At 38.0% G+C, this 10,936-nt stretch overlaps 2 protein-coding genes across 4 annotated transcripts; one reads left to right on the top strand and one right to left on the bottom strand.

Moving 5' to 3' along the window:
• Positions 1-267: 267 nt before the first annotated feature.
• LOC113349377 (dof zinc finger protein DOF5.7-like) lies at positions 268-1,750 on the top strand. Its single transcript, XM_026593350.1, has 2 exons — positions 268-1,499; positions 1,677-1,750. Exons 1-2 carry the CDS (start codon positions 268-270, stop codon positions 1,693-1,695), a joined length of 1,251 nt encoding a protein of 416 aa, XP_026449135.1. The 3' UTR covers positions 1,696-1,750.
• Positions 1,751-3,193: 1,443 nt separating this feature from the next.
• Positions 3,194-9,225, bottom strand: LOC113297026 (kinesin-like protein KIN-14R). 3 transcript variants are annotated; one of them, XM_026545427.1, is made up of 19 exons: positions 8,688-9,225; positions 8,146-8,444; positions 7,865-8,036; positions 7,697-7,767; positions 7,428-7,611; positions 7,119-7,228; positions 6,915-7,014; positions 6,572-6,835; positions 6,204-6,438; positions 5,933-6,094; positions 5,631-5,846; positions 5,520-5,557; positions 5,270-5,433; positions 4,884-5,135; positions 4,704-4,769; positions 4,430-4,501; positions 4,224-4,295; positions 4,073-4,141; positions 3,194-3,958 (listed from the first exon to the last, which is right to left on the bottom strand). In XM_026545427.1, exons 1-19 carry the CDS (start codon positions 8,932-8,934, stop codon positions 3,461-3,463), a joined length of 3,291 nt encoding a protein of 1,096 aa, XP_026401212.1. In that variant the 5' UTR covers positions 8,935-9,225; the 3' UTR covers positions 3,194-3,460. The 3 variants fall into 3 exon arrangements, with proteins under 3 accessions (XP_026401212.1, XP_026401204.1, XP_026401219.1); XM_026545419.1 differs by having other exon boundaries at positions 6,204-6,477; XM_026545434.1 differs by lacking the exon at positions 4,224-4,295 and having other exon boundaries at positions 6,204-6,477.
• Between the last annotated feature and the right edge of the window lie 1,711 nt (positions 9,226-10,936).

The raw sequence follows: 10,936 nt of genomic DNA on the forward strand, positions 1-10,936 counted from the left end.
AATCACAAGCATCCATCAACAACTCTTTATCCCTCCTCAACCTGTTTCTCATGCATGAAATGAACCATTAAATTGGTCGGCCAGTTTCTCAATCTTGCCTCATCAACACGAAAACTAATTAAATTAACTACACAAAACATCACCCATCTCTCTTACTATTGTGTGCCCTTCTGTTGCTACTTCTCTTCTTGTTTACTGATCTTGTTTGAATATACTACTAGAGAAAATCAAACGACAGATATATCGATTAAATTTGTATATAGAGCGATGTTGTCACCAGAGATTGCCGTTTCGTCAAAGGCGGTGGGTAATAATAATCAAGACACTGATAACCTCTCTGTGAAAGCGTCATTAGGAGGCGGTGGAGGAGGCCGCGGTAAATATACTACTGGATCATCAACAGCAAAGGCATTACCAATACCTCCAGCGTCAAGATGTCCCCGCTGTGATTCACCAAACACCAAATTCTGCTACTACAACAATTACAGTTTAGCTCAACCAAGGCATTTCTGTAAGACGTGTAGAAGGTATTGGACTAAAGGAGGTGCTCTTCGTAACGTACCCATCGGAGGCGGTTGTCGTAAAAACAACAAAAGTAAAAGCAAATCATCAAGTATTTCAACTTCATCGGTTGATTACAGTTCAAAAGATTACTCATCCACTTCCTATTTATTCTCTGATAATATTCCTGGCAGTGGCGGTAGTGGATTCCTATTGAATTCATCTTTATTTCATGGATTGAACTCCCTATCCTCCTCCTCCTTGGGGGTCTGTCATCAACATGATCAACTCGGAGGCAGGATCCCTTTTTCTTTGCTCAATTCTTCCGCGACTACCGGTACCACTTCGCCTTGTTTCGACGTCGATGCTACAGCTGGTTCCTTAATGAACGTGGGAGGTTTCAGTACTTACAATGATAACCTTGCTGGAAGTTCTTCTACACCGGCTTTTCGACGAGATCAAAAGGAAACATGTCCATCCACGGTGACAAATGGTTATCAGGGTAGTTATCATCGTGATCATTTTACATCTTCAATTGAGTCTTTTAGTAACATGAATCAAGAACTACACTGGAAGCTACAACAACAAAGACTTGCTATGCTTTTTGGTGTACGCAATCATCAGCATAATACTAGTTTTGATACCAGTTCTGAAGTTGCTGGTCTAAATATCGAAAACCAGCTGCAGCATGCACAAAAACTACCATTGCCAGTTTCTTTTCAGAATCTGGAGATTTCGAAACAGGAGGCTACCGGCGCCGTTAGTATTGATCAAATAGTTGGATTACAAAGAGGTACTCATGATGAAGGCGATAATAGTGCACAAAACACTACTGATCAGTGGAGTATATTTGATAAGTACAATTCCAATACTAGTAGCAATAGTACCCCCATTAACACGGTTACCACAGGCGCCAACGAGAAAGTAATTGGCAGTTGGAATGATATTCAGGCATGGAATACCACCATTACTGGTCATCAACATTTTGCACCCTTAATGTGAGTTCCATAGAATATTAGTCCAATTATATGTAGAGGAATCATGAAAACCTTCTTCTGTTTTAGTATTAGTGTTGCATGATAGTGGTAGAATCTGGTTAGTAATTGATTGCTGTTGCTATTGTCTCTTCTCCTGTCTTCATATCTTGATCTTTTGTGTTTTTCTACCTGTTACAGAATACAAATGGCAGGATAAAGTGGTACTATGATGTTACGTTATATAGCATTATTATGCAGCAAAAAGCAAACCCATAAATGAAAACGAAATGGTGATGCATAAAATACTCATGTCTCATCTTGTAGTTCAATTAATATCCCTAGCTAAAATCTGCAGTTGACTGCTTAATGCATGATTAGTATAATATCTATCAACAATGGGGTTTAATGATACTAATAATTCACTCAAGTTCTTGTTTTGGTTTGTTTTGTATGATGTTCAGTCAGTAGTCATATCAGTAGCCCTCTCACTCTAACACTCACTGATCAGGTGAGAGGAGATACTGATACCAGGGGGGGATATTATCAGCCTTCATCAATATCAATACTAGTACTGTTTATTAGGGTTGAAATCATATGTTGACACTGGAGACTTGAGAGAGGAGAGAGTAGTAGTATCTACACTTTCTACTCTAGGGTGCCTCTGGCTATACAACTTTCTCCCCTATACTACTCTTTGGTCTGCTTGGTCATTTATAGTTTATTTTTTCTAGTTCTAGGATGGCCTTGTTTTCCCTCAAACATTATTGTTACAATTTTTATGCAGCAGTCACCATCCTTTACTAAATTTTCTTTCTATACAACTCTTGCATACATTTTTCTTGCCTTCCTATTTCAATTCTGAGTGGCCTAAGCATAAGTTTCCTAAACGGAGAGCAATGACTTCATCACTTCTTACTATTCAGTCCTAATTATACTCCTAAATATAAACTCAATTGAATGTGAGCAAAAAATGAAACAGTTTCCAGTACTAGCTAGTCAGTACTGTTTGTTTGTGCTGGTACTGAAGACGTCCGGATAAGTTCACTGTGTTCTCAACAAAGATCCATCAGTTTGTCTCTCTTTATATATATGTACACTGCCAGTTCTGATATACGTACATCAAGATCATCATTCTCGATCACAATATTCGATTTGGTTTACATGGACAAAAATAAAAACGACAACCATATACTGCTGTTGGTATCACTGCTCCAATTCATTGTGATCTTTAAGCTGCTATTTTTATATTCCAAGTGGATGTAAAAAATGACGAATGTTTCTACATGGGTTTATTGGAGATTATGGAGTTAATCTGACTGCTGGGATTAATGATCTCCTTAATTTTGAGGCGGACTAATTACAATGTACATTCCATTCTTTGGCAACTCATGGTGCGAGGAAGAAGGAAAAACATACTAATGGTGACAAATTTTCCTACTTCATCACAGCAGAGGAAGAGGGACTTCCTTTGGTTAGTGTGGTAAGCTACGAAACGTAACGGTGGATGAATATACTGATGAAACCCATAAAACAAGAAATATGTTCAGTTTCATTTCGTCATTTTCCTGGTTGGATCACACCTTCCACCACTCTAACCCTCATCATTGCTTATTCTCTCTGATCACACTCTTCTTGTCTTCTTTTAAAATATTAGGTTCGTTCCAGACAGTATAATAACTGTCTATCAACAAGAACACCACCACACCGACACTAGATGGACAAAAAAACACCTACATTAGCAGTTAAATTCAAGAAAAGAAAAATGCACATCCAAGACTAGTTAGTTGTGTTGCTAAACTGTAATATGATGTGCAGTGATGTATTAACAACAACAATTTAAAGGTCGATTGTAATATGATGTAAGATCAACTGAAATTGATTGCAAGGTCTAACACACATTCTAGTATTATTAACAAAGGATGAACAAAAAAATAAAAAATGAAAGAACGTAAGGAAAAAAAAACTAAGAGTTAGTTACTATACTATCTAGACCATCCTCTTGTCTTATCACGTTCTTTGATAGCCACTGCAGGATCCTTGTTAAGCCTGCTATGTGATGAAAGCCGGGAGACATTCCCTGTTTTTGCTGTTCTTGTAATTCTTGGAAATGCTTTAGATGGATCAGTTCTGCCTTTTTCCAAATCTGTAGGAAGTTGCCTAGCTTTCTTCGCTTCAACTGGCGCTATCTTCTTCTCGAGCAAAGAAGTCGATGGACCATTACTATTGTCACATTCTCCACTTCTAAGTTCCCTTTTCCTTCTTATCTCACGGAGAGGTTCAGTCCCTCCGTGACCTGGCACACGGTTGATGGAGCTTACAGTCCTGGGAATTTGAGGATCATTCTCACTCACATATTCCTCGAAATTACGAGTCTTTCCGACAACTGGGGTACATCTAGACATCTTAGAAGACTGTGACAGTTGCAGCATAGACTCCAATTGTTGCTCTCGCTCTCTAAGTTTTTCTTCAAGCTCCTTATTCTGACATAGATGCATAAAAGAAGTTAGTCACTGCGCCCAGCATCTGTGTAAGCCAATTGTTTAGCAGATCGAACATACAATAAGCAGAGTAGAAAATTTGGTTTCAGTAAGAACCTTCTGATGAAGAAGTGCTGAATCCATGTTCTGTTCTCGATCTTTAAGCTTGTTTTCGAGCTCCTTCACCTATGTAACACAGAGGTGTTTAGAATCTAGAGTCTCAATTTCCACAAAAACAAATTTAATCTTTGTTTAGTTGCAAACAAACCTTTTGTTGAAGAATCACAGACTCAGCCTGCTGTTGCGCTCTCTCCTTAAGCCTGCTTTCAAGCTCCCTAACCTGTACAAAGAACAAAAATTCATATAAATGAATTTCACATAGCCATTAACTTAGTTTCGCTGTGCTCCAGCAATCATAGAACCTTTCGTATCCGTTCATGAAATACAGCTTTAAGGATTACAGAACCAACAAACCTTTTGTTGAAGGACCACAGATTCAGATTGTTGCTGAGCTTTCTCTTTCAGTTTGACTTCGAGTTCCTTAATCTGTGCAGAACAGACCACACAAAATTAGTCGTATCAATTCTATGATGTCCATTAATGCAATGTTTAGCAACCCTGAACTATTAACTGGGGTGATTGATATGATATGATATAATTCTCAAGTTAAGAGAAATTATATAATAGAAGAATATATGGTTTAGTTATCTGTGGCAAAAAGATGAAGTGTTTACAGAACAAAATAAACCTTCTGTTGAAATGCCAAAGACTCCAATTGTTCCCGTTCTTTCAGTTTACTTTCAAGCTCTTTGACCTTTAGACAAGGAAATAGAAGTGACGATGCATCAGAAAATGATTGCCAATTTTTTTGTCAGAGTGGTAAAGAATAATATCAAAAGTTCGACAAAATGAACCACTAAATAATAACCTTGTGTTGAAGACCAATGCAAGTTTCTTCTCTTCCCTTCAACTTCTCATTAAGTTGCCAAACTTGTTTCTCAGTTTGGTTGTGCACCTCCATCTTTGAATCTATTTGTCCTTCAAGTTCTTTAACCTTTTCTTGTTGGTTTTTGCACAGCTGATCCTTGGATCTCACTTTGAATTCCAGGTTTTGTATGTTCTCTTCTAACTTCTTTAAAGACTCATCTTTGGATCTCGACTCTTGCCTTGCTTTATCAAGCTTCAGAATAGTTGGAAATGAAATAGAAGTAAGTAACAAGCTTATATAGCAACTCAACTACTAGCTCAGTAGTTCTGAATTCTAACTTTGAAAGGAAACTTAAGAAACGTCTGAATCACCAATGCTTTTCCTACCATGGTTTTCAATTTTTGAAGCTCGGCAGTGTCCACTTGCTTCTTTGCAGGACCCAGCTCAACTCCTCGAACCCTTGTTGCAAAATTTAGTGAACTTAGTGTCTCACCTAAGTCATTTTCTGAAGGACTGATTTGAACAAACATCAAAGTTTTTGAGTCTCCCCCTGCAATTCAGAAGTTCAAAAATATGTAAATAATGATATTAAGCATCCCACTCTGACAAAGCATATTTTGGTGAACTTGGACTTACCTAATGAATCTTGAAGTAAGTGTGTTAGCTTCGAGTTCCTGAAAATGCCCCACGAATACAATCAGCAGCTGAGGAAAAACGGCTAGACAGATAAGCAAGTTCGAGTAAAACCTGTAAGGAATGTGACTGCTTTTATTTGCTAGAGCGGATATGACATCCCCAAGAGCTGAAAGGGATCTGTTGATGTTTTGAGCTTCCTTTAGTCGCTCCCCCTGCACATCAGTCTTCGCCAGCCTCTCACTACCAGCCAAATCTACTAACCATAATTTGCTTTTGGTGCAGTCACCATTCATCAAGTTTTTAGATTTTACCATTATAGAGAGCATGCTGTACCACAAATAAAGAAAGTAGATTAACTTTGCATATTCGTCAAGGCTCAGACAATTGAAGGGAAAAGTAAAATTACTACGAACCAGTGAGATCTGCTACTGTGCTCATTCACATTATTAGATCCCACAGCCCTTGCATTACTTCCAGCCTGCAATACGTCCCAGACCTCTTTAATGTTCTCAACTTTAGCTTCCACAATTCCTGGTACATGGTGAACTCCTTCGGAAGCTTGCCGTATCTCCAACCTATAAACAAGATACAATCTCCGGTAAGTATTTTCCGTTATAGAAAAAGGAGAACAGTGATGAAACCATTTCATTTTTAATAACTGTTTGCAAGAGGTTATAAGCTTACTTCTTTGTTGCTGGGGACGTAGCAAGCAAGTCCCTAATCTGCTCATTGTAAACTTCAAGCACGCTGACAGATATGCTGTAAGTAAATGTTTCACTCCTTTCCCTGGCTCTATTAAACAGTTCCTCAAGAGTCCTGTAATTGACTCCTCTATTATTCTCTGGACCCTCCATCGTGAACGTCTTCCCAGTCCCTGTTTGCCCATATGCAAATATACAAACATTGTATCCATCTAATACTGAAACCACCATCGGTGAAGCATCCACAAACACATCAGCTGTTATGGCGAAAGACATTCAAAGTTAATAAATATTTCTAAGTTCCTACTTTGATTGACTGCACTCAACAAAAAACAACATGTGGAAAAATACCTTGTCCATCCTTTGGAGTATAAACCCGGTCAAACTTGAAAGTCTTCTTAGTGGAGCCACCAGTCAGTACTCCAAGATCCCCATCTTTGGCAGCTTCAAATTCAACAACTGTTGAATACCCAGCTGAGATATCTTCCTTGCTTAATGGGCGGCATCTACAGAACACCCTAATATTCCCTTTAGATTCCTGAACTTGGTTATATAGTTTCTTTCTCATTGTTTGTTCCTCCAAGTACTTCCTTTTGAGATCATCACATTGTGCCACTACAACAAATATTTTTAATTTAATGAGATGCATATCGTACATTGAACAAATCTGCAGATCAAGTGGAGCTCAACTTACCCAATGCTTGAACAGCAGACACCATTTGATTTAAATCAGGAATCGAATCGGCACATTCATGGGCTTCACGGGACAGCTGCGACTGCTCTGTTTTCATTATCTGCAAAAGAAATCTAAGTAGTAAGCACTAGGAAGTGAATTCTAACATGGTATTCAATTAGAAACAGACATTTATCTGTATTATCATGAAGTCAAATGTAGTACCTTAATTTTTCTTTCCAAGTTATTAATAGCTACAACCCAGGACTTCTTATCACGTTCGTATGTACAAGAAACATCGTTCAACTTCGCTGCTTGTTTTTGCATGGTTTTATCTACAGATACAAACAGTCATAATAAGCTGTCCATTTTCACAATCATGAAAAATACATTGTGCTATGGATCCAATACAGAATATTTTCTACAGATAAGATAGGCCTCCACTATGTCCACCACATGCCCATAGTGTTGACTCATCCTTAAATTCTACTTGAACAATACCAAAATTTTATACTCAGTTTCATGTAATTTTACCAAGCGCATGGAGTTCAATCATCTTATCATCAAGCTCCATTCGAACCTTCTCCAACTGCTCATTTGCAGCTGTAAGAGACATCCAAGCTTCATAGCATTCATTAGTCTTCAGCTGGCACTGGCTAGTCAAATCATCTATTTTCTTCTCAAACTTAGCCGTCGATTTTTGTTGAATAAGTTTATGCTGCAAATACATCAACCCAAAATCACATATTTACACACATTAAAGAGTATGAATTCATAATCTACATCTTAAATTGGTTCCTTACCTGTATGTAAGGAACTTCAATCTCAGTTGAACAATTGTTGCATGTAAGGTACTCCGGATTCATAGAGGGAGCTGGAATGGAAGTTAGTTAGAGTTAGTTGCAAGATATCACAAATTTGTTCAAAATGTTGGGTCTGATTGTTGCTCATAATAAGACTCGAAAACACACCTGATAATTTGGATGTTTTTCTAATGCAGATACCACTAACTATTGGGGTTCCACTAACCCCTTCAAAGCTTAAGTTGATTGCTCCACCCTCACCTACAGAAACCCTAGCATCAAGCAGCTGCAAAGGCTTATTGGCTCCAACGGTAGCGTAAATATCCAGATCAGACAAAACCTGTTATCACCATTATCCAACATCAGAGGTATAACACCAATCAAATACCAATACCAATAAAAATACACATACACACATATCCAAAGTTCATTAAGAAAAAAACAGTCACCTTTTCTCCCTGCAACAAAACATTGAAAACCCTCATTCCCTTAGGCCCATGAGTGTATATGATCTCGACAAAATGAAGATCAACAAAGTAATCTCCAGGAGGAAGATTTTCAAACTTGTAACTGAAGTTTCCACTCCTTGCTGATTGATATACTGCCGCATAATCACCACCATTTTCTATACTCTCATCTGTTTTTGATGCTTGTCCTCCTTGAAAGCATCTGTCTGCCTCAAATCTCATACCATTCTCCTCTTCATTTAACACCCCACCACCAGCATTCACAAACATCACAAAATCCTCTACAAATTTCAAGAAACAAAATTATGATTTCGAATGGAACAAATCAAAACTAAAAACTAAAACCCCCCCAAATTCATCAAATCCCTAATTTAGCTCAACAATCGTTTCAATTAATACTCTACAGAATAATACCCTAATAACAAAATCAAGAAAAGTAGAAATTTGTGAACCCTAAGATCTAAAAACCCCAGATCTTAAAAACAAACATAAAAGAGAGGAAACCAAAATGACGAACTACTAACCCATAGAGTTGAATTTTGAAAATCCAGTAGGAACCAATCTGGAACCAGACATACAAAGAATTGAATCCAGTAAACCTGTACCCATATCTTCATCCATATCCATACTCAAATCTTTATTATAAGGTTTCGGAGATCTATAATGGGTAAAAAAAGATGAGTTCTTATCAGGTAAGTCTTTTTCCCAATCATAAACCGTAGACAAACAAGAATCAACATCTAGGGTTTCTAATTTGTTTCCTTCTTCCATTGAAATTGAAATCTTTGGGTAACCTAAAACACTCCTTGAAACAACTCAGTGAAAAAACTGAAATCCTTAATAGTTGGTGATGAGGAAAATGAGATCTGTGACTGTGATTATCAGTTTTGTCCCCCTTTCTTCTTCTTCTTCTTCTAATTCAAAGTTCCGAATTTTGAAAATAATATGACCGTTTAAAGAAACTACCGTTACTCTCTCCTTAGGAGGAGGTATTATATCCTCTTTAACTCTCGGTGGGGTCGATTCGTAGATTTCTCATCCTACAACGGTCAGTCCCCCCATGATTTTGGAATTAAAAATTTAAGCCCTGTGCAAAATTTTGTCCGGCTGAGGACTCATACAAGCAGGAGGGTGCCTAAGATTTGGGATTTACGCCCTAATATCAAGCGTTCAATCTTAACCTTTCATTGAGCCAAGGTTCTTTTGCCGATTCCGTTGATCGGTTATGGTTGCAGCATTCTTTTTTTTTTATATAGATAAAAAACAATTAACTGACAAATATCTGAAAGCAAAGGTGCCTCCCACATTTGAGGACTTTGAGACCTTCCTCCGGCTATAGCTAGCCTTTGGAGGTCAGGAAAATTGCCATGTTTAATGGTCTTACAACAGACAATGTCAAAGTTTTTTAAGTTCAAAAGAAGATTATCTATTCTATCATTAGTCCTCCAACTAGTTTTTCTTGTTTCGCCTTGCAGAGCTTTGGTAATACTTTGATTTCTTCCCAAAAGGTTGATAGATCTGCATTGAAGTTGAGAGGCCCAGTCAATCGCATCTTGTGCTGCTAAGCAGTCGCCTTCTTCCCTGTCATGGATTCTGATTCCCCTGGTGCGCCTGCCAATTGTGTCTCCTGAAGGACCTATTATACAGACACCAATCCCAGTTAGGCCAGTAAGATTGTTAAAAGAAGACATGAAGACAAAAGAGACCTTCCCATTGGAGGTCTGGATATTGACTTCAGTCCTTGCATCATTTCTAGTTCTCTCAATTTGCGTATGCAACAGAGCAGAAGTTAAATGACTAATTATCTGATTTCCAGTATGTCTAGACAGGGTTTTTTTTATTTTTTTAAACACCATATCACACCTAGTTTTCCATATAAACCAGCAGATGGTGGCACATAGATCTGCCCATGATCCCCTCTGAGTTTGATGGTTATCTCTAGAGAACCAACTAGCACGCCAATCAGCTAAATTGTTAAACCCTAAGCTAGAGTTATCAAGGTTCATAGAGCAGTGAGCCCAAACAGCTTTGGCAAAGTTACAATGCATAAGCGAGTGCTCTCCAGTTTCAAGATGTTCATTACATAACGTACAAATAGGGTCAGTATGGCTGAAAAATCTAGTATAATAAGCACTAAAGGGGAGGATGTTAGATTTCATCTTCCAGATGAAGAATTGGATCCTAGGAATGACCTTCATGCCCCAGATTTTCCTGGCCAAAGCATCATTAGGCTGGGAGGTCTTCTTATCTAGAAGATTATAAAGAGACTTGCTAGTAAATTCTCCTTGAGGATTATCCATCCATCTCAGGGTGTCTTCAAAATCTTTGTTTGGAGTTAGAGTGAGAATTTGAGTCACAATTCTCCACTCAAACAACTCACAGAGCTTCTCCACATTCCAACCAGTTTCTGTAATTAGCTCATGTACCATTTTGAGATCAGTAACATTGTCCATATTCTCCAAGTTGATAGGTTTTCCTTCCTCATCAGGAATCCACTTATCTTTCCAGATGTGGACAGAGTTTCCGTTGCCAATCTGCCAGATACTAAACTCTTTAAGAATCATCAAGCCTTTATAGACTCCTTTCCAGACCCATGAAGAACTATCATTGCAGGTGGCATGGAAAGGATTAGAGTTAGGGAAGTATTTCCCTTTCATGGTCTTAGTGAAAACAATATTGGGTTGTTTAAAAAGTCTCCAGCCATTTTTGGCTATGAGAGATAGGTTCATGAGATCTAGTTTTTTAATCTCATTTCCTCCTTTTTCCTTGTTCT

Source organism: Papaver somniferum, chromosome 1 (genome assembly GCF_003573695.1).
Source record: "Papaver somniferum cultivar HN1 chromosome 1, ASM357369v1, whole genome shotgun sequence".
Taxonomy (NCBI): domain Eukaryota; kingdom Viridiplantae; phylum Streptophyta; class Magnoliopsida; order Ranunculales; family Papaveraceae; genus Papaver; species Papaver somniferum.